The sequence below is a fragment of the Abramis brama genome, assembly GCF_963993115.1.
Source record: "Abramis brama genome assembly, chromosome: 10".
Classification (NCBI taxonomy): domain Eukaryota; kingdom Metazoa; phylum Chordata; class Actinopteri; order Cypriniformes; family Leuciscidae; genus Abramis; species Abramis brama.
This window is the reverse complement of record NC_139972.1, coordinates 32,595,541-32,620,742: the sequence shown is the minus strand read 5'-3', so window position 1 is coordinate 32,620,742 and position 25,202 is coordinate 32,595,541. Positions and strand designations below refer to the sequence as shown.

The window sequence follows — 25,202 nt, the reverse complement described above, 5'->3', positions numbered from 1 at the left end:
GTATTGCTCATTGTTAGTTCATGTTAGTTAATACATTAACTAATGTTAACTAACTAATTAACCTTATTGCAAAGTTTTACCAAAAAATCTTACTAACTTACCAAGTTTCAAACTGTAATAAACAGGTATTTAAGGGTTCAATAGTATTTTCTGGCCATGACTTTAAGGTATGTGACTGTGCATGAATTTACCTTTATAGAGAAAACAAAAAGAAACCTGCCCTGAGTAAAAGTGTAACAATTAGCCCTAGTCTCTAATTTAAAAAAAAGGTAATGCTCTTTCTGCACAGTATGGTGTAAAATGTATTCAAGGACATTTCCAAACTTCAGCACTCACTGTATCAGCGATGTTGTGTTGCGGTTGGCCCAGTTGTCTTTGAATGTTCTGGTCTTGGCCTGGGTTCTTCTGCTGAGAACTGAGAACTGGAGGCCTCTGCTGTTGAGCCTGGCCTGTTATATCTGCAGGACGCCCATTCGCTGGTAAACGAGGTCCTGGTGATATTCCCTACAAATAGAAAATGTGTTATCTAAACTGCACATCAAACTGGCCACTGCATTACATCCAACTGTGATTGAACGATTTGTCCACTAGAGGGAGAGCTTTGTTTACGATGAGTCTGATGTTACACAGTCAATGTTCACATGTGACTTCCTGTGTGTGTGGTGATAGGGATTTTCCATAGCCTTTCCCACACTGTTGTATCACTTGGAGAAAACACGTCCATGACTATCCATAATGGGGGACATAATGGTACCAAAGGGAGGGCAAATTAGTCAGAAATTCTCAAAACATCCTGTCGTTTTAATTTGCCTGCAGTGACACATGGACTGTAAATAAATGCTTGCTCTTACATTTAGAAAGCACTGTATAACAGACTGTTGTTTAAACATGTAAACAGCAGTTTTAGGTTATAAATCACTGGAATTTTGTTAGATAGCCTGGTCAATGAGGCTCTCAGGGCTAGCGGTTAGTGAGGCTTTTTTTGCATAGGCCTACTGTAGCACAGGTTTACTGTATGACTGATAGTCGTGCTCAAGCCCTGCTGCGCTCTTATGAGAATGATCCTATGGGGCACAACCCAATTGCTGCCAGCAAAGGACAGATTAATTCAGCCACAGGGCAGAGGCACGCAATAACAGATCATCTCATAGGCCTACTTATCCCGTTTTTTGCACTTTGCTGAAATGCACTCATACCGAGGCTGTGATATTTCATGTTAGTTTCTCTTTCAAAGCACTGATTAAATGGTTGCGCGCTGGTACTTTAGCTGTGAAAAACTAAACTTGGATGAGAGCACTATTGTAATCACTTATAAAAACAGACACCGTTATCAGTTTCAATCGGTTTGTATGTACTAACTAACAGGGGCTAAACAGTGTACAGGATTGTTTTGCACACATATATTTTTTAATGTCTGCGAAAGTTCCACCATCACAATGCAGTAATATATAATTAATATATATATAATTACATAAGCAAAAGCACATACTTTGTTCAAAATGAGCCTAAAATGTTAAACAATAAGCCTCATTAGGAATAGTCCTGATCCATTTTCAAAAGTTTATTAGTTAAATAGTTTTATTTATCATATGTTCTTATATTTATTTAGTTTTTTATAATGTGTTTTTGCAAAGTAATAGTTTTGTTATAATATAATGTTTAAATCCTGTTTGCAGTGGTTGCTATTTACTATTTTTCATAGTGTGCTTTTGGATGAATTGTATTAAAACCAGTTAGTTAAAAGTCTGTTTGACACGCATACAAAAATGTATTGTCCACCTTTTTAATTACTCGATAATAATAAGTGAGATTTATTTCAAACACTAAACAAGGAAATGTCCTCAGTTTCAATTTCAGATCTTTGCTCCCCGTAACTCTTTCACAGCTGCTGACAAGATTTTCTGTCATTTATGACACAAAGTTTCTCTGCCATTGTTGGATTTTTCCGACAATCCGTGTGTTCACTGTTATACAGTAGGGGGCGATGTTAATGATCTTCTGAAATACTACAGAATGTCCAGATCCAAAAAAAAAAAAAAAGTGAAGAAGATCTGCATAAACCTGAAGAAGCAGATTGAAGTTGCTTACGCACAAGTAAGCTAACGTGATCACCAAATATTCAACAGCATATCAAATTTAATGAATTTTATAAAACGCTGGCGCGGAAAGATTTAAATTGTTTTTTCAAAGTTCATTGATATCTTTAAAAAATATTACACAGTTATCAAATATAGATTAGCTACCATAAAAATAAACAATTTTATTGGTTGCCAAAAACTCAATTCCCAAGAGTTCCTTGAAACTTCTCGATTTTGCTAATTTGCTCTATCATTCAAGCAATATTTCACCCCAAAATTAAGATTCTGTCATTATTTACTCTCTGTCATTTCATGACGTAATTGCATTCCTGTAGCTCAAACAGTAGCACTAGCAACACCAAGGTCATGTGTTCGATTCCCAAGGAATGCATGAGCTGATAAAATCTATACCTTAAATCCTAAGTAGGTTGCTTTGGATTCAGTGTATAATGCATTAATGTAAATTCCAAACCTGTATAACTTTATTTGTTCCATAGTAAACCAAAGGAGATGTTTAGTTCAAGTCCAAAAAGGACCATAAAAGTGTCACAGCAGTCCACTTGTGTGCTATATTTTCCCATGTCTCATACTGTACCTTTGTGTGAAGTAAAGACCGAGTCATTTTAGCTTAAAATCTGACATAGCTCTCAAATCACATTAATGCTCACACATATTCAAACATGTAATAAATGGAATATAGAGAATGGGTTACTTTTATGGTGCTTTTTTTTTTTTTCTTTCACTGGCCATTAAATGGAATTGCGTTCCATTATGCATGGAAAAGAGCAGCTTGAACATTCTACTAAATATCTCCTTTTGTGTTCTATGGAAGAAAGTCATGCAGGTTTGGAATTACATGATTGTAAATCCTAACGGAATTTGAGAGAAAGTCTATGTTGCTGAGTCAGATATGGGCTTTCTGGCAGGAACTCAAAACTATTACACAGTGTCATACATTATAACGAATGTCTAGGAAAAAGAGCATTGCACTGAACCAAAAGTTAAAAGTAACAATTTTGTGGCAAATAGCTTCAGTAAATTGAAGTACTTAAAAAGTTTCTCAGGTTCAGGGTTGGTTATAAGCGCCCAGATCTCGCATGAGCATCTAAAACTGCAAAACAGCAGAGGCTGAAGGCTTCTGTCCTCAGCAAACTCTGTTTGAGAACGTCAGCCCAAACGGCCAAACACAATGTGTATACAGTGTCAATCACAGTGTTGACACGAAACATTTCCCAGGGCAGAAAGGATTTTACTGAAACCCCACTGCGTTACGCGAGGCTATTAATTTGAGAACAGATGTCTTTAAGAGAGAAACTCCCTCTAAAGCCTCACTCAAGAGGTCCAGAAATGAAAACACTAAAAGAACTCTTCTGTCATGGGAGGAATTCCACAGTAGACCACAGAGACGGAAGAATACGAGAGTGTGCGACAGAGATTATTCAGAGAGAACACTTTCTAGAGATGCATGGTTTCTAAGTGGATCTCATAGATGCCACATTCCCTGATGGATCAGCTCTGGTATGTCTGATAATTGATGAGAGGGCGAGCGAGTTCAGTCTGGAGCTCTGATAAGCTCCTTTCACAATGCAAAGATGAAATGTCTTCCTGAGAAAATTGCTCTAAAAATTTAAACTTCGGAAGAGGACAAGAATGTGACTACAAATGTGGCCAAGGTATGTAGTTGTGCTCAGATTGCTTAAAAATGTACATTGGACAACTGGTACTGAGTGAGATATGCATCTAAATCTAATATTATCATTAAGTACAATTACAAAATAACATATAGACCTATTTTAACAAAAAAAGTGTTTTTTTTGTTGTTGTTTTTTACTGAACTGACGACTAAACCGACGACTAAACCTTTAATATTAAAAAATTAAAATTAAAAATTATACGGAAAGATGATAAAAACTATAATTGTCAAATTGTAGGCTGTGTAGTGATATCCACCAAGAGGATGCGTGACGCAGAATGATGATAAACAAGACTTTTAATAATCACCAAGAACATGTATACAACACAGCAAACAAGCAAGACTAATGAGAAACCAAGAACTGACGAATAACAAAGTCTTAGGCTACGTTTACACGGAAACGATCTGAAGAGAAAACGCAAAAGTGATCACTTTTTATTCTGCGTTTAGACGAGCGTTATGGGGGGGAAATCTGCGTGCATACGGTGACGCAAAAGTGTGTGAAATTCAATGTAGTATGCACTCCAGGCGGCTAGGTGGCAATGTGAAGCACTGATCGGTGCCTTCACTGTCTAGCAGACTTTTGCGTTTTTACCGTTTAGACGGAAACGCGACGGTAGAGCGTTTTTAAGATTTCCACTCTGGAGGGTGGTTTCACTTTTTTGCGTTTTTAAGCCCCAAAAACGCCATCGCCGTCTAAACGAAAGGCACATCTGATCAAATATTTTTAACGTTTTCACCCGCGAGCGTTCTCGTGTAAACAGGGCCTTTGTAAAATAGCATCACATTATCAACCCATAAGCATGCTTGCTAAAGCTAATAAAGAAAAAGAGAGAGAGAGAAAAAATGCCACGTATTTGAATAACGTAAAGCCTCTCATCACATACCACACATGCTAACATGGTTAAAGTGCAGGTCATATTGTTGTAAAATGCTCTGATGAAATGCTCTGATGACTACAAAACACAGAAAAAAGGGGTATTCACTTCTGTTCAGGTCTATTCATTACATCTGAACTCCCTCCACAAGTCGATACCGTGAGAAATTCAGACCATTCTCATAAGTTGTGACCACAAAGCCAGATTGTGTTCACATTTGCCTGAAATCGACTGCCTCAGTCAAACCCTTTGTTATGTGGGGGAGCTAAAGCCTCGTTAGTGTGGCCGTCTCTGTAATCCACTCTTTGTGATCCTGATGTGTCATAAAGCTGTTTTCCATCTCTCTTTCCCTCCTCGTTCTTCACCAGTGCATCGTTAAATGAATACCACATGTGTCCGCGGACTCCATAAAGGAGAGATGTGATTTAGGCTCCCATTCCACCAGCATTACAAGCAGTTGACAGGACTCCAGGCCCGGGCCCCGCTGCTCTCTCACAGCACTTCCTGCCGACTGGAGGCAGGACACTCTCCCTAGGGACGAGCTCGGCATCTGGACTTGGCCCCAGATCGTTTTCCCAGGAAACATGCGCTCCTCTCGGAGTTCGGCTACAACAACCTGGCACTCTACCCCAACCCCCATGCTAAACCTTCATTCCCACTCACATTTATGTTGCATTAATGAAGAGCTTCACTCAAGCTCTGAACAGCACTTTAGAGTGTGAGAAAACACAAACCTGTGGCTCAAACTTTCATTTCCCTTACCAAAATATATTCTATACTATATTATACTGCTTGTGTGAATAGTAAAACAAAACAAAAATCATGTGGGTCTTTCTGTGAAGAGATACGATTGAAATGATTTTACTTGGTGGATGATAGAACTTAACCCTGCAACGCCTGACATATGAAATAATAGTCTGATAAAATAAAAATTGAAGAGTTTATTGAACCTTTAGACAATATCTTTGAAAACTAAATTTTGTTGAGTATATTTGATTCATGATACAGTGAGAATATGGAGCTCATACTCGAGGAGGAATGAAAAAAAAAAAAAAACTCAGTGTATACATTTGGTGCAGTTGCTAATATTTAGATGGCCAGAAAGTAAAATGAAATTGGCTTAAAATGCAAATCAATGAGATCTTTATAACAGTATAGCAGACTATTTACATAAAATATAAATATCAGTTCCAAGACAGTAACATAGTGTCGGACCAGTACGCATAGAATCCACATGTCCCAGATGTGGCCCGGATCTGGGCCGACACTATGTTGCTGTCTGGGTTGTCGCTCTATAGGGCTTTTCACACTGTGCTTAACCCCATGTTTATCGTCATTCTAAACACCTCTTTTAACCCTGGGTAAAGGAGCATTTCACACTTGTAATTTAAAAGGGGGGCTAGCACCACTTTTTACTCAGGGTTATGAAACCCTGTTCTTTTGCAGTGTTTACTCCACATTGTGGTGCCAAACTTGTACAGTGTGAAACGATGCGGTGTTAGAACTAGATGCTTAGCAACCAACAACCAGTCATGGAAACGCTGCACAGTGTATATAAACAGTCGTTTCTGCAAGGACAAATGTCAAACGGCCATGGAAAATGCGACAATTGGAGTGAATAAGAGACCGTCATTCTTACCTTTGTAGTTCGAAAAGTTGAACAAAAGGTAGTTTTGTAGTTCACGCAGAACAAAACTTGTTATTACAGTCAGCAGTGTGTAATATGAGGGCGCGCAATGCTTTATGTAAATAGGTCACGTACTGCATTTGTCCAGTCAGTAACACTGACACCGTAAATATGCAAATAAGGACTTAAACCCAGGGTTTAGGGATGTGCAGTGTGAAACGTCAGCTTAAACTGTTAACCCCGGGTGAGTGTGAAACGTGAAGCAAGATAACCCAGGATTCCGATTACCCTGGGTTTAAAATGACCCAGGGTTAACTATTTCCAGTGTGAAAAAGCCCTTATATCTCCCAATATTATGTTTTAGTAAGATGATATCTAAATGCTTAGTTTTATGACCATAGCTCTGTAGCTATTAATGTGGGGGGGAAACATATAATTCAATGCAATACAATAATAATTGACAGATGTACAAATAAATGTTCCTCAAAAGCCTGATGTATTATATTTAATAATGACATTTTAACATGATTTTTCTTACTTGATGGATAATCAAGTAAACCTAAACCTAAACCTAATAAAAAAGTAAAAGGGTGAGTGTTCATTTGCTATTGCTAACAATATAAAAGTTATTTTGACACTTTATGAAACTCTGTCAAGATTTCACAGCAAAAAGACATGTGAACCACAACCTGACAATTAAAGGCCTTTTACTCAGAGTCATCAAACAGACGACAGAAGGCATGCAGTAGAGTGAGTTTTTCAGCAAAGTTTTGAACATGCTGATAATTAAGAGACCTTAGAAATCTGCGTATCAAATATGATGCAGTAGATCTTAATAGGGTTACATCTTTCTTACTTACATTTCGGGATCAAAATAACACACAAACTCTTTGGACTTGGGTATTATGGGTGGTTGTTACATGTAGGTCATTGCCTATTGACCCAAGTAACTTGACGGGGAACTTTCTAAACCACCTTATTGTTAAAGAGATTTAGTTATGATACTAATACTATGGTTATCAGGTCTACTTTATCTGTCCATTCAGTGCCCTATACTGTTAAGATATGAAACACATGCTCTATTTCAAAACCTAGTGTGCTGCCTCCGTAGAAAATCCCAGAGAAGGAAATCCCAGAATGCACCATGACAAGCAGAGGAAAACTAAATCCAAGATGGTGGACTAATCAAAAGAAATGTCTTTTTAAAATTATTTAGATACTGAAAACTATCAATAGTTTAAAACCACTGAACCACATAAAACCCAACATACAAAAAATAATCTAAAAAAAAATGGAATAAAAATGGAACTGCGTTCGTTCGCAATGATGGAAATAATAAGAGGCGGGAGGAACAGTTTTATTTCGATGCTTTAGAGAGAGAATGCAAAGTTTCTCAGGGGAACCAACGCTATCTCACAACCAATTTACGAGTGAGTAAAGGGTGGCTAATGATTTGTCTAAACCCACATGATGGGTAGGTTTAGGAACGGGGTCAGGGGTAGGTCATTCATACGAATTGGGCAACTCGTAAAATATGTACGATTTAGCAAAAATCTTACGAATTCGAACGAGTGAGATCGTATGAATTCGTACGAATTAGCCACCTTGTAAAATTCGTATGAATTACCGTAAGATCGGGTTGGGGGAACACAGTACTTCAGCAAGAGTGAGCAAACACATTTAAATATAAACATGTTTCGGTCACGGATTTCAACCCTCCAAAACCATTTTGGCCCGAAACTAAAAAAAATTGTTTCAGCCCAAAATATTTGGTAGACGATATTACCCAACTGAGAGGCAAGTCTTCTGTGGGGGTGCTAATAGTGTGATGCACAGCATCGCTGCCAACATACAGTGTTTTAATTCAGTCAATTATGAGCTTCCACTACAGTTACTGTCTAATCTAATGTTTCTATAGATGGCTGCTATGCAGGAAGTGTTAGGCAGTTCACTAGGTGTTGTAGCACAGCTGTCTCACATCAGACAGAAATACTTGAAACGCTCCAGCATATATTGACTAGTCAGTGTAACAGCACTTTAATCAGAAAGTATCAGGCGCTGCTTGAAGTTTTTGGGGCACGCAGGTCTCTCAATGTGATATATTACACTGTCTGAGGCTTTTTTTTCTCTCTCTCAGGTAGTGCATGCAGTACATTTTTTCTCCACAGGCAATAAAAAGATTTCCACTCGACTCTTATGACAGCCTGTGATGTCGCAGATACCCTGTTTGCCGTACTTACTGTTGGCTGACAACTGATCAGCAGGCTGTGAGAACAAGGAAACAAGAAACAGACCCAACATTCTGGTCTCTTTACATGCATTTTGTGTATTGCACCCAGTGGGAGAAAATTCAGCTTGAACAAAAGTTATTGAGGGCTCCGGTGGGATCACGGCACCATTTCGGAACCTTTATTTCCATGGCATTACTAATTCAGTTCACTGTGGGAAGACTGTCCATTGCCTATTTTTCTCCCTGTTGGAACAGACATTCTGGCTTCATTTCCACTGGTGCAGCATACTTAACCCCATCAATGCTGTCAATGCAATCACAACAAATGCTTCCAAATATCAAAACACAAGCATGAAATTTAAAGGGTAACTAAACCCCTGGTCAGAGCCTGACTCCACCCACTGGCAATATTTGAAAAATGCTGGAAAAGTGCTGGAAAATACGCCGGCGCGTTTGTTGACCCCAGAGGATTAACTTTAGCCTAACCATAAATTGTGATTAAAATATATATGATCACTCACATCAAGACGCCGCTGCGGTGGTGGAGTCCATGCAGGAGGAGCAGCGTTTGGCACTGCTTCGCTTTTCAGCGCAAGCTGTGTGGAGAAGCCCATTTCCACCTCTATTGCGATGGAGAAGCAATCCCGCGTAAAATGCAGGTTGCACACTTGAGCTCTAGGCGGGAACTCACGGTCTTCCAGGCCAAGTGCATGCAACCACTGGCGCCTAATTTCCAAGTCTGCTGGAAAGCTATGCCATCCAGCAGTGTTGTTGCAACCAGCAACACTACACCTATGTACCCTCCTGACCACTGTACTAAATACAGATAAATCTACGCTAACTTGAAGCTATCCTAACTGATGCAATACTATGCGTGGTAGCTCGTACCAAGGGTGTGGTGAGCTCGTACCAAGGGCGTGGTGAGCTGGAACCTGCTTACGTCACGCAGTACCGCAAACATCCAATAGGAAAATTCAACTGCAGTAGCCACCGTTCAACCTGAAGAGGGCAGCACTCAGACGTTTTTACACCATATACTGTAGAATTAAAACACTTTATACCCAAATGTCAAAAAACCAAAAGTTGGTTTAGGGTTTAGTTACCCTTTAAAGGGACTATGTGTAGCTTTTTAGGTATTTTATTATCTAAAATCAATATTTTTATTAATAAATATGCCCTCAATGGTGTACAAATACCTATGCCAATGATCAGACTAATCCTCGTAAACGAAGAATTTATTATCTTTATATACATGGGACGGGTAGGTCCACGGAGGCTTCCATGTAGTTCCGCCATCTTGAAAAACTATAATAGCAGAGAGGGACAAAAAGTACTAGGCCAACGCGTTTTCGTTCAGAGCCAGCGTCACGTGACTGAAGCCAGCAGAAGCGGTGGAGCAGAGCAGTAAGAGGCGCTTGTCACTGCCGCGGCAAGTTTAAAAGGATGCACTGCACGGTTATTTATACACCGTTCATTCATACATATGCTGAGTCACAGGATAAGGAGTCCTCGTCGTCGGAAAAGTCCAAAATAGACCGTAAAAGGAAACGTGACCGGAGATTACAAAAACAAGGGTTAATGTCAGGATAGCTAATGCAGGAGAAAGCTTTCAAAAGAGACCCTGAAGTTGCCTGCTTTCTTCTCGACAGGTAAGTCAATGTTACGGTCTTAATTACAAGCTTTTTTTCACTGCTTGGTTGTGTACTTTATTATATAGACAGAAGAACATTTATAGTTAAAAGTTAAACAGGCTCTTTGATGAATAGCAGCTATTGAGTAAAGTAACATTAGAGAAGGCTCTGATGATGATGATATCTAACAATGCACGTACTTCAAAAAATATAACGAGTAATGAAGGCATTACTACTAATTACCATAGTTAATGTTTTTCACAGTCAGTAATTCATACTGTAGCATTCTTTTTTTCGTTGTTTCAAGTTTCAGTTTGTTTTAAATAACAAACCTGTTCACCCGAAGAAAAACTCGAAGTGCTATTATAAGACATCCTGTCATAGCTTTTTAGTACATAACGGCTACCGTAGATGCAACGCGCATTTAAAAAAATGAGGCGCTGGAGAGCATTATTCGTTTGAATGCAAAATACAATTTCACCACTAGATGGGAGAAATTCCTACACACAGTCCCTTTAATGTTAATTTAAAGTTTTAAGCTGAATAATGGACAATAGTAACACTATATTAATCATGAAGCCAATTCAACTCTAGAAAGAAGTATTGGGCAATACCTGCACAACAAATAGCAATAAACTTTCATTTTATAACTGTTTCACAGTTGCAAGGTGGTAGTGAAGCATGTTTATTGCTAAGCAGAATATTTTTGACAATCAGTTTTTCTGACAGTAATTGTGCGCTTTGTGTTGGCTTTCAAAACTAAATAAAAAATTTTTAAGTTGGTTATTTTCATGAATTGGTCAAATGACTCGGTTCGCAATTCAGTTTGAATCTCTCAGTGAATCGTTTGGAGTGAAAACCAAACATGCATCCAGTCATTTGCCTGTGATGTAGAAGGTATTTTTTAAACTCTGCTCCCGTATGTGCAGCTTGTGGATGATTCAGGACAATGGCTTTAGCTGCAATACAATCAAAAGGGTACATAAAAAGTACTGTGCCAAAGCAATAGTATTATAGTATTTTTTTATAGTCGTGTGAATAAGACACACCCTTCTGCCTTCTACCTATGGGTAGGCGTTGTGTTACATATTCCTCCTGGGATATGTTACCCAGTGTACCTTGGTATTCCTGCGTTAAGCCTAGCCCTTCATCCGTGCTAGTCTCACAACAGGAAGCTCAGTCTTGCACAGGGAGCAGGGAAGACAGCTGATGTGGTGTGATTATACTGGGACCCCCAATTTCGTCAGTCACTGACGTAACTCGTAGTGACCGTACGAAAGGGAACGTCTCGGTTACGTATGTAACCCTCATTCATTGAGTAGGGAACGGAGACGTTATGTCCCTCTGCCACAACCGCTGTACCGCTGAATCGGCCTGGAGTTCAGTCTCGGCTCCTCAGCGAGAAAACATAATGCGAGATTGCCGGCGCTCCTCATTTATACCCACGCGGTGGGGCGGAGTTGCGCGGAGTTGCACCAATTCCGCAGACCCATGGCACTTCCCATGCCATTGGCTCGTTTATAATATCATATAATATATCATATAATATCATATCGTTTATAATATAAAACTATAATATCAAATACCACACCACAGTTAAAAGTATTAATCAAGTAGCTTTAGTATGCAAGTCAACTTCTTTAAAGCACAGCAAAAGATTAAAACTTAATTTTACATTACTAAAAGTGTATTGGATTTGGATTCGTGCATTAGGTACAGAACACAAGACAAGGTCGAATGAAAAGCCCTTAAAGAGTCTAAACAACTCTCCCATCAACGGCTGCAAAAAGAGCTTTATGTTGTTCATGTGATTGAACAACATCTTTGTGTCAAAATCAAGCATGTCTCTCCACACTCCCCTCTATCTGATGTGCTTTTGGAATGGGTAAAGATGACTCCTCTTGTGTGGTTCCCGTTATCATTTCCCACAAAAAAAATGTAAGATACTGTTTATATTAAACTGAAAAGGAGGATGTTCAAAAGCTCCCCAATCATAACAAATCAGTGCCTCAACCTCCGGCACTGGGCTAAGCAGATTACTGTCATTTTCCACAACTTGTCCCTTGCAGCTAACAACCTCCAATTAGCAAATCCCGCTGTGCGCATCTATGCCCTGACGGCAAGTGACTGTGACAGGCGGAGAAATTAGAAGTTTCGCATGTTAATCCACCATGCTCTAGAAAGTCAGGCTAACATCAAACTGCTTTGAGGGTATATACAAATTCAAGGCACCCTACACCCGCCTAGACACCAACAACAATCAGTAAAAACAAAATGAAAAACAGGCCTACAGCAATGTGCAGATCTATTGAGTTTAAAGCAGTTGGCAGACTGCTATCGGCTAACACAACAGGCTGACAGATGGAAAGAAAGCAGGGTGTGTGGTTTTGACACAACGACACTATTGTGTCAAGAACAACCTGCTCTGCACAGCGAAAATGTGATAAGAGTGTTTAAATAGAAAATGTAGCAAAGATAATTATTTGACTAAAGTCTTGACGTATCATACAGTCCAACACAAAGATAGTTGATGTTGCACGGTGGGTCTCATTCACTAAATATTGCGTAGACCTTCTCAACAATATGAGGATCTCTGAAGATGTGCTTTTGCCTGACAGCATGCACAGCAAGATCCTCGAACAATGCCAAGTGTGCCACCCTCAAATATTAGGGATGCACCGAAATTAAAATTCTGGCCCGAAACTGAAACCGAATGAAAACCAAAAATAATGCTTTCTTAATAATTATTAATGACTTTTTAAGTAAATTCAATAATGTTATTGAATCTGATTTTTTATTCAAATAAAATGTTTTTATTTAAAGTAACACACCAAAATTGGACAGAAAATATTTTAAAATAATAATAAATACAATATATTATTCTTCATTAAGTTCTATGCAACAGAATAAGATATAACAGATACATTTTTGACCAATTATCAAAATAAAGTATAGTCCTAGAAAACTATTATTACCAGATTATGTGAGCATATAGCGAGGAGCTGATCAGTGAACGAGAGGGTAGCGTCATTTTACTAGCATGGCCCAGCACGACTATACCACATCATTTTACAGCACAGTGAGGCTATTGTAAACAGAAACAAGTCTACTACAGAAAAATTTCAGGTTGGCACATTATTTGAGCAGACTTTGCTTTTCCAGAGAGCATGAGCGGAGTGGAGATTTCGCTCGGGCAACTATCAACTAACTAGATCAACTATGCGGAGCGCACACATGGACGGAACATTGAGCAGAGCGAACTGTTTGCCGGTGTACTGCTAGGCCAGCGTCGATTCGAAGTTGTGCATCTTCAGAATCTTTGCCGCTTGCAAAGTTACAAAAAATGCTGTGCAAGAGTGAAACCTGAGGGGCAGGGCGGCATATATACAAGACCACTGGGAGTATGTGATTTTTGTGATGTGTGGTTTCAGAATAAAATGTAATGCAAATTTATTTAAATATTCCAAAATGTTACACAAACGTTTGTGTGTATGCATGGTTAGTAGGCGTGTGAATCTTTGTTAAAAGAGTATGCGTATTTGGCGTGCTGTCCGAGGGGAGGGCTCCAAGCTTGGAATTTTGGCCCAAACCTAGAGTACTGGGTGTCCTTGGCTGGGATAGGAACCTGCCAAAAGTGAGGAGTCAGGTGGTCGAGGGATGCAGAAAACTGTCGAGGAACATAGGTGAGTATATATATTTGTGGTGCCATCCCAAAGAGGCACAAAATCACTTTCACAGACCTTTACCCTGACATGGAATAACCTGCCCACCTCTACCAGAGCTGCTGAGTCTTTAGACATTTTCAAGAAACTGCTGAAGACACATCTTTTTCAGCAACACTTGACCTATTAATACTAACACTTACTAAAAAAAACTATTGTTCTCCTTATTTGTAAGTCGCAATGATTAAATGTAATGTAAATATAAATATATATAGACCCCCAGACAGCAACATAGTGTCGGCCCAGATCCGGCCCACGATTCCACGTGTACCAGATGTGGGCCGACATTATGTTGCTGTCTGGGCCTCCTCTCATGCTGATTGGATAGATCATTTGAATGTGTTACTCCCTAACTTTGTTAATAAAACATCAATTAAGACATTCATTGATTTGATTTCGATTAATGATCCAATTATTTTTTGGATTTCGATTAATGATCCAATTATTTTTTTAAGTACATTCATAGGATTATGTATAAATAGTTCTCCTAATGTGTTATAAGTAAGAAACAGAAAAACTACTTAAGATTGTTTATAGCGGTGAAGTTATCAAGCAATGAAGCAACTTTTTTCAGGAGTAGTGGTCACACAATGAATTGGCAGCATTATTAATGGTTTCTGTGTATTCAACTCGAAATTACAGCGCTAGTGTGAGAGAGCTGTCATCTGCTAATGTTTATAGTCAATCACTGTCCTGATGAAAGAGCAAACAAGGTTCTCAGAAAGCTGCTCAGAAAAAGTGTCAATGAAACCTACAGAAGGAACAGAGATTGAGCGCGATCCAGGAAAAGGCAACAAAGAGTGCAGTGCATGGGTTTGTAATCGATGCATTGAGAAAATGAGAATCGTCACTCTGACAGTTAGTGAATGGGACCCAGTGTGTTCTGGCTTTTACACAAGATGTCCGTGGGAGCATATACAGTCAAACAAGCAACAATCGTTAAAAGGACCAACACAGGCTCTTACCTGTCTCTGCTGTGCCATTTTGAAACCGATTCCAGCACCATGCTGACTGAGTTGAGGCCTTTGAATTAAAGGCTTAGTTTGTAAGCAGGGAGATGACTGCATGGGCAGCTGGCAGTTCTGAAAGTGCATGCCCTGGCCTGCAGTAGACGGCTGCGGTTGTATGGTTGTTTTGTTAGGTGGAACAGCCATGATGGGCATTTGTTTGCCCGTGGTGGAAGGTGGTGCTTTAGGGCTGAAATGCAGCAGGGGCTTACTGCTGAGAACCTTTGTGTCGATGTGATGGGAAGGGTTGAATCCATTGGGCTTGAGAAAACAGTTAGACATGCCTTTGGCCTGACCGGCACTTTGAGCGTTAAGTCTCTGCTGAGAAAGGGAAGCATTGCCAGGAAGAGTCTCCTGATTGAAAGAGCCAGGAGTTTGGTGAACACCTAATGCGGAAGACCAGTTCCTAACCCCTCCTGCTTGACTCTGCTGGTGGTTGTGAAGCATAGGGCTGGGCTGCTGTTGGTTAGCAGCCATTTGCTTCAACTGTTCAGCATGTGACATCTCAGGCCATGCTGGAAGGCCTCGAGATGGACCGCCAGAAGGTACCTGTCCATGGTGCCCTGAAGTGATGGTTGAGGTGGATAAAGTTGCATTGGCCATAGAAAAGGAAGGTCCAGCAGAGGCTGGTCTTAGTTGTTGAGAGCCTCCAGCTGCCTGGCTAAAATCTGGTGAGTACTCTGTCTTGATTGGCTTATCCAGGTGAATACATGGAGGAGCCGCACCAGCCGAACTGGGTCGGCCCAGATCCAGACCAAAATCATCTTGCTTTAGCATCTTCTCTAGCTCGAGATCGTTGAGTGAGGGCACGTTCTTGGTGAGCTCATCGAACAAGTCCTGGAGCTCTGGGTCAATCTGTCCACTTACTTCATCTTTGAAGTCAAACATCAATGGGGCATGATCTGTGGACGACTGGCCACAGGTCTGAACTTCAATAGGTTCCTTCTTTATATCCCTTAGAGTTATGTTGAATAAATCACTGCCAACTCCATGAGGCATCATGAAGGTGTCCTTTCTTCGATGGATGTTACCCTGGGTGGCATCCCCAACCATTCTTTGAGTCTGTCCTGAAGCTAAAGCACAGGATCCAGGTCGAAAAGAGCTGGGTTCCATGCGAAGGCGCTTAAAGTCGGATCCTGACGCTCCACAGGAGAGGCCATTCTGCTTGGGTGTATATCCAGGAGACTGTGCTTCAATCTTTCTCCTAAGTCCTTGCTGAAAAAAGAATGGAGAAAGAATGGAAAGTTTTTATTGAACTCAATATGTTTCACAAATCAGGTGCAAAAAAAAAAAGACAATTAAAGGCATATTTTTCTACAAATTTCATCAAAAGATTTCTTCAAAAGCCTCACGCTAGCTTTTTTCAGCCAAAATGAACTAATTTTCTGCTCAACCGGGAGACAAGGGCACATAATGTAACAAGACCATCTCTATCTAATTAATGAACTCTTATTAAAATACTCTTTGATGGTTCAAACCAATTACAACTATGAAAGGAGTTCTAAATATTAGTGTATGAAAAATGTGTTCTCTGGGTGAATTATCTCTATGAAAATTGATGGAGTTTTGTCATTTACAGCCGATACTCTTTACCCTTGTTCAGTTGCCCATTTTGCATTTCAAAAGAGACGTATTTGATTTAATATAGAAAGTTTATGATTTCCCACAGGGTCCTATTAGGGTAATGTCTACAGATATAGGTTAGACTGTATGTGCTAGACATAGAATTTGGTCTCAATTACTAATAATTGTTGAGTGCTTATGTGCACAAAGAATGTTTTAATGCTTTATACAGGGGTGCACGCACATACATGTATTCTTACACTCGTTCGAACGTGAATAAATCTAGATTCATTTTAAATTAAGGAGTTCATGCCCACAGTTAGTAATTAGCATAATGCATGCACAAACCATCTTCTGTACAGCGATTCATCACTCTCTGCAAATGTGTTTCCCTCTAAAGATATGCTCTTGCCCTGAGAGCATGCATAGCAAGATATTTCTGTAAAGCCACTCTCAAAACCAGCTGAAACACACACACAAAAAAACACCTTTTACAGAGGCCTAGACTATGTTATCAGCTGTTTTTATGCAGCGCCTATCACACCTATAATGTGTTTTTTTTTTTCATGACTCTGAAATAGGACTTATTTTAGGGTCTCTTAGTTATTAATACATACAGTATTGATGCATATTTTTTCTTAACACATTTCATGTGTCTAATGCCACCACAAGTAATTTTTGCATTTGTGTTGGGGGTTGGTTCTATACCTTAACCTAAATTTACAATTTATTTATTTGCAAACGTATTGATAAATCAATTTCCTTGTGGAAACGTTCACACACAGGTTTTACACACAAATATGTGTGTACACTCAATACTACAGTTAATGAGACCCAATCCTAATCATATCATGAATATCCCCTGGATAAGATTTGAGCATCTCCACTAATCCACATGTTTCACTAGCAGCAGGTCTGTGCTCCCTAACAACAATTGCTGAAAAAATATATTACAAAAACTATTGTCTCAAAACCTTGTATTAGCTGTGTGGATAAATTTAGCCACTAGATAGATGATGTTAGACAAAAGAAGGCTTTATCTGTGTCCCTCATTTGCATGAATTACATTTCCCACTGTTAGCTTGCTGTAAAGATAGCAGCATTTTCCTTGTGTGAAATGGTTCCCTTTGTTCCTCAAGTCTTAATTTATGTAAATAAGGCTTTAACAATGACTCATAAGCGCTGTTTAAGTAGCCGTATAGAGACAAATGTAGTCCAATACTTAATAATTTTTACTTTAAAGGGCAATGAAGGCATACGTTACTAGAGTTAGAAAATGAACCTGACTACAATACATTACACCAACAAAGCTCCTACATCTGCACATTTTCAGTGCGATGTAGTATGATGAATATAATTTAACAGACAAAATAATCATGAAGTAGCTGCTGACCGAAACCAACATAACCAACGTTATTTCCACACAGCAGCAATATTGCCAGCACATGGATATGCAAAGTTATTTAAACACCATCTGACATTATTGCCTACAGAGAGAGATGTGTGTTCAACCCAACATCATTATCAGCGCAGGGACGGGTGACTGTGGTGCGGTTTTCGCTGTGGCGGCAAATTGGAGACATTTCCATTTACTGGAAATATTACTGGGCTGGGATATTTTATGCCTTCAGGACTGGGAGTGATCACAATTCTCCACACCCCACCACCATCTCTGTCTCTCAATAACCACTATGATAGTTCAATTAGCTATATTTGGCATGCTGACATCAGTATTCAAATTACTTTTCTGACTCATCCAGGTTAAGGATAACAAATTACATCAAATTGTGCTTGTTCAAACAAGTTCATTGGGATTAAGCAAGATTTGAATTAGGCTGGACATCAGGGTGTGTGAGAGTGTGTATGTCAATGCTTGGGTGCTGCTATGTGGTTCCTATTAGGTTTTTAGCCTGTTAGTAAGTGCTGCTCAAAACCCATCTACATCCTGCCAAAAAAAGCCCAGTCTGACCTAAGGGTTCATTACTCGTTTAACTTCCATAATACAATGTATCGTTGTAAAAATGTACTAGCTTGCTGTGACTGTTTTCTGAAACTGTATTAACATGGTCGCACATCCATCATTTGAACCACATTGGTTCAAAATAGGTTTGTCGATGTCATGTGATGGAGTAATACCTTCTGGAACTTAATTAATTCAGGATCGCAATTAATGTCAGATTATTATAGTTCATTTACACAAAACTACAAAAAAAATGACATGCATGTATCTGGCATACTCCAGTATGCATGGGGTTCATTTATTCAGCAGCTTTCTTCACAATGTATTCTTCACAAACATGGTTGAGGTGACTAATCACTATTCACTATTTCACTATTTTTGTTCCTTGTGGTTTTCTTTATTTGATGTTAGATTCATTGTGGGTTCCTTAGTTCCAATAGTTTCTTGTTAGTTAGACAAGTGTGGACTTAGATCATTGCCTACAGCTGTATTTTTATTAACTAAAATTAACAAAGATGAATAAATACTGTAACAAAAGTATTGCTCATTGTTAGTTCATGTTAGTTAATACATTAACTACTGTTAACTAATTAACCTTATTGTAAAGTGTTACCAACTTTATTGCTTCAAATCTAAGTTTGTAATGTTATGATTCCCTTCATAGCTGATTGGTTTGTTTCATGGCTTATAACGCTATAATGAAGACTTTTAAAAATCTATGGGATTTGAATCTATGGTTTAACCTATGGGAAACATGAATGGGAAAAATACTTCCGAAACCAACGCCACTGAAAAAGGGGGCGGGTACTAATGCACTCTATTGTTCCACAAAGCCATGATCTATGTAAGTCCACACTTGTCTAACTAACAAGAAACTATGCTTCTAACCAAAGCCTGAGTGTTCGCTGCTAGTTTCAGGAAACGCCGAATCGTTGAACTATGTTAGTAACAACGGACCTTGCAACTATAGCTGGCTAACAATGCTTTTGAGAAACATACCCCAGATTAAAAGCCTAAAGGCCTGTTCACACCGGGACGAATTTCGCGCAAGATTTTCGCCGACGTTTAACGCCTCGTGACTAAACAAAGGGCACCAATGTGAGTGTGCACACCGACGCAAAAAACGCCACGCGTAAAAGCGTCACTTTTTAAAAAACGCCTCGGGTTCGTTTTTTTGGTTTGACGCGCCGCGTCAAAAACTATCCGACCAATGAGATTGGCGCTTTTGCTCACGTGTCTGGAGCTTCTGAAGTTACAGTAAAACACAACTTGGGGGCGCTCAAACACAAAACGGTCTTGCCGAGCACACATACATAACGGCAAAGAAGATATACGCCAAGTAGCGTCTACACCTCTACACTGCCGCCGGGAACAAATAAGACGAGGAAGATGCAAGGCAAGATGAATGTAGAGCTGCTGGTCTCGTTGGTGTCGGAACATAAAGAACTATATGACAAACGCGACAGTGACTACAAAAATCTTGATAAAAGAGAACTGTTATGGAGTGGTATTGCAGAGCAAATGGGAATTTGATGGTTAGTTTCATTTCACTTAATTGTCTTTCATGTACATAGGCTATAACTTTTTCCCAACGTTTGACAATCGCCACCGGGGTATTTCTGTTTTACATTAAGCGCCATCTAATGTCAGGGAATGAATTTGCATGTTCACTCGGCTCATCGTCAGCGAAAATCGCTTGGGTGTGAACACAAAAAACGCGTTGAAAAACGCTGGCGAATAACGTGCGCCGATATTCGTCCCGGTGTGTACGGGCCTTAAGACCAGCAAACTATCTTAGGCTAGTAAAGATGCTCCCTCCTTCAATGTAAGTGTTGTTTTAGTGATAGAACAATATTTTGGACTGATCAACTGGCCGATATTTGACTTTTTTCATTAGCGGGAAAGAGATTGAAGGGTCTGAGCGGCTCAGTATTTATACTTTTGGGGGAGATAAACCCATGAATGACAATGTATTTTAACATAAAAATCCTACAGACATCAACTTTAAAAGTGTTTTGATGTCATAACATAGTGTTGTGCAAGGAACCGCATGAAAATAAGTCTTTATTAATTGATAATATGCCCCTGTAATAATAATTTGTGTGAAAAGGAATAAAAGTTGTGTTTTACTGCCACTAGTGTTCATTTCAGCTGGTAACTGCATTGTATGCATGGATACATTTTCGGAGCTTTGCAAAAATGCATGTAGAGGCACGTATTTACAATGTTGCAAAAATTTGGTTATTGGCCCCTAAAAATCCAAAACTGGTTGACCACTAGAATTTTCCGCTTGTTTTATTATCCAACAAGCGCTCAGAAAAATAATAGCTCAATTCTCTGCACAGTCTGATGTATCATTCATCATTCACACACAGTGCCAGAGAGATTACATGCAAATGTAATACTTAACCATAAGTAGGAGAAATACTGATGCTTGCTAAAAATGATACAACACAAGAACAGCACTTTACGATCAGCCAGGATTTTATGCTACATCAGTGAATCTTTCTATGCTTTTACAAACTCTTTGCCACCTCCCTCAACATTATTTATATTAGTTTATGAAACAAGATTGCAACACTCCAGAATCTTTTTTCATGTCCCTACTTGGTTTAAACAGTAGATTATTTCCTATGATGGGATTTTATAAAGGAAGAGTGTCATACAACTGTGCAATCTGTGTCTCTTATCTTTTTAAGATAGATAAGCGTATCTCAGTTCCCAAAACAAGTCAAACATTGGCCTGTGAAGAACTGTGTCCCATACTGAGAGAAGATCCCAGTGACAGCCATGTGTGCCACTACCTTATACAGTTCCTCGCCAGATTAAACAAGACATCTCTATAAAATATTCACATGGTGACACAGATAACGGCCACCAACCAGATGTAGCATATTAAGGCAAAGAGTTTATTGTCGGTATGCCAACCACATTTGAAACGGTCTGATAATACAATGCGTTCATTTTGGCGGAGGGGCTGCGGAGAAACAGTGCCCTCCATTCATCGGAAATCCTCCTGACAGAGCTACAAGTGACCTGAAAATAGATTTTCTGATTAAGCTTTAATGAGCTCAGAGAACATCACTTTGAAAGTGACTCCTGGAGGGAGGAGAAGAAACGGCTCTCAGCACAAACCGTGCGAAGGCTTAGAGGTATCACACGCGTGACATTGCTCTTGCTGAAAACCAACACGACGGCAGATTAATATTGTAAAGTAACATCGCTCCACTGAGGCGCACTAGGCGGTGTGCTGTGGGTAACGCTCATGTAGACAAAGATCTTCTAGCATGGAAATTAGTGATTATAAACCACTTTATAGTAAACATTGAGAAAATGAGCTGTTGGTTTAAAGCTGAAGTGATAAAGCTTTTCAACGTTAAAAGTCTTTCTCATTTCTGCTTCTGAGTAAAAAAAAAAGAATTTATATTTCACAATTATTGCGATTTACATCTCCCAAATGCGGAATGATAGCTTAATCGGACTGAAAAGGCTTCATGTAAACACCTCAATTGATCTGATTGAAAGGGTAGCATAGATCTGAAATAATATTAAATTGGAACATATTAGTAATATTAGCACCAAATGTGGTACTTATGTTTATTTGCAGTACGTCTTATTGTACATTATAAACATGGTAGCAGGTGGAAAGAACTGGTAAGAGACTGAATATTTGCTAAATATCTGCTAGAAAAGGTTTTTGACATATCTTTAAAATATGTATTCGAGGCAAAAATGTTATAATTGTTTAAAAAAAGTCCCAAGTTACTTTCAAAATGTGATTTAGTCTATTTTGATCATTACCGTAGACATCAGTGTTCATAATCGAACTAAAAACTTTTATCCCAGTACTTCTGTGATAATATGAATATTTGTAACACAGAAATATTGATACTGTGTGCTTGAAAAAATGAAGCTGTTTAATATCTTTACATGACAACTGCTCTCTCTGGATCAGCGGCAACAGATTTGAATGTTCCGGTGTGATTGGGATTTAATTTGAATTTAGGAATAAGATCTTGTGAGTGTATGAATCGAGATCACAATCTTTTAACGATTAATCGTGCAGCTTTAGCTTGCAATGGCTTTCTGTTTCTAAACATAGTGACTGATGCACTGTGCATGTGCTGAAGTTTTAGATACAAACAGTAGCGATATACAGTAGAGTAGATATAAACAGTCCTTGAGGAATCTGCAATCAGATTGGATTCATCCAATTTATGGTGAGTTTCGTTTACAGCTTTTATCGTTTTACTTCTGGCATTTGCATTTAGGCCTAGGCTTCAAAATTCATAAAAGTTGTGTTCAGTTATGAAAAAATATGTCAGAATCATACATTTCTGCAGTTATCAAAAAGCCAACAGAAAAATCCTATTGGGTTTTCACTGAGGGAACTAAAGTGATGCTAACTTCTCAGTTGATCAACAAACATACATCATCACCACTTTATAGTAAGTCCCACTGTGCATTACTTCAGAAAGATTAAAAATCAAGTTATATTTACAATTCCATTTCATGCCACTAGTGGCACAAAAATACACATTGCAGCTTTAAAAACACAAATTGCTAATCTTAATATAATGTGGTGTCACAGTGTTAAAATAAAACATATTACCCAGAATCCTCTTAAGTAATAGCAACTGGATTATGTCACTGTAAAGATGCAGGCTTTTTATCGTTATCACAGCATACAGTATATGCTTACAAACCGGAATCTTAAAACCTGCCACACATCGTGCACCATGTGCATGTCTGCTGATAAAGTGTTTGTAATCCAGCGTGACCATTAATTGGAACGTTTTATGACAGCTTTTCAGAGGTTTTGCCCTGTTGCCACTGTCCTCTCTGTACTGTATAACACAGTGGATATGGTTTTCTTCAGGATTCAGATTTAAACTGAGCATCAAGTGTTGACCCAACAGTACCAAAATTGTTTTAACATAAATGTCATCAAAAATGTGAATAAATACCACGAATTGGATAGGCCCACCAATGTGTCAAATTACGAAAATGACATATAGGCTGAATAGGAAAAATGACCATTTTGGTTTCATGCTCTAACTGCATTGAGAATTGCATTCAGCATTGTTTTTTCAACCCGTTTTTGGGTCATGACCCAAAATTTAAGAACTACTGGTGTGAAGCGCATCTGTTATTATCTGCCTCGTGTGCGGTTGTCACTACCATTAACCAGATAGAGGAAACTAGTCTAGTGAGGAGATAGGGGAGAATGAATGAGTGTGTGTGTGTGTGGTCTCAGCAACATGTGCTGCTAGCAAGAGGAGTGCAATTGATAGAGAGCTCAGGGCGATGAGAACGAGAGGATGTGACAGTCATCGTCCTGGAAGCAGCTGTCAGACCTGTGGCACGTCCTACAGGCCCGGCTCTACATGTATTTGTGCCTGACTGAGTAGACATCAAAGTGTACATGAAAGAGTGACTGAACGCACTGCATTAACACTGAGGCTCAGTGTTGGGAATACATACTGTGTTACTACTTTATATCAAATAACTATTTATATTACATCATTCATTTTTATGGAAAGAAAAAACTTTCTTTTTTGTGTTACTTCTCAACAGCAAACTAAATTCAAAAATAATTGACTCTACTCAATTTAATTACTCATCACTTAATCACTTCTTGCAATTGGCAAAAAGGCATCAAAAAGATCGTGATCTCAATTCAAACACCCACACGATCTTACTCCTAAATGACAATGATTATCCTGTGTCTATTAAACCTAATCACACCGGAACATTTAAATCTGCGTTGGCGCTGCCACTGATCCAGAGAGAGCAGTTTTCGTGTAGGTATGAAACAGCTTCACAAAGTATTTTCGACCACACAATATTATTGTTTATGTCTTACAATAATTCAAAATATCACAGAAGTGTTCGGATTTAAAGCAAGGAAGTGACCAAAATAGAGTTAATCTCCTTTTGAAATTAGCATGATGCTTCAAATAAAGATTGTATCAATTACATCGTTGCACCAGTAGGTGGCGACAAGTGGCTGTGAACCATTTTATTTTTCATTGAATCTTTCAAGTGATTCGTTCAAAAACTCTGATTCATCCAGTATTGAAACAAGTGAAGCATTTACTTTGCAACCAGATAGCAACACCCTAGCAACCACACAAAACACCACAGAACCACAAAGGAATGTGCTAAAACCTACTCAAAACTTTTTAGCAATCACATCAATACATTAAAAACATTTCTGAGAGCGCTTATATGACTGTTTCTTACACTTTAGTGCACTTTTAACAAGTGCACTTTGTAATGTCAAATAAAACTTTTCACTTTAAAGTACATTTAAAATCATTTTGCTTTAGTCATTTTTTTCATACTTCAAAGAAGCGCACTTATTTTGCACATATAAAGTACTTTACTGTTGTTGTGATATTTGATATTAAATTTAATGATAATTTATTTTAAATGTCCTAAATTATAACATCATCATTACAAATGTGTAATTACAAGTATATTTAAATACATGACATACAAGTTTCAACAGAAATTACATTAAAGTATATCCTCGTCAGTACAACCATATTTCAAAGACAATTGATGTAATTATTAAATTACATATACAGATTAACTTAAAGAGTGCTTTTTGACCCACTTGAGTAGGACTTACATACAACTAATTGCACTTAATATGAATTTAACATACATTTTCATTTAATTGTAAATAACATGCAATAAAGTGTATAAAATCATTACATTCAGTTCACACTTATATTATGTTCAAGTATATCATTTCTGTAAAAAGCACACTTTTATAAAGTGTATTTCATTTTTAAAAGGGATGTT

General features: G+C 38.6%; 1 protein-coding gene across 1 annotated transcript in view; it reads right to left on the bottom strand.

Moving 5' to 3' along the window:
• The window catches only part of maml2 (mastermind like transcriptional coactivator 2), a 70,542-nt gene that overhangs the window by 4,513 nt on the left and 40,827 nt on the right, over positions 1-25,202 (bottom strand). The window contains exons 3-4 of the mRNA XM_084125892.1: positions 14,825-16,081; positions 337-504 (exon numbers count right to left, since the gene is read on the bottom strand). Coding sequence (XP_083982018.1) covers positions 337-504; positions 14,825-16,081 — 1,425 coding nt within the window. The remainder of the gene's footprint in view (positions 1-336; positions 505-14,824; positions 16,082-25,202) is intronic.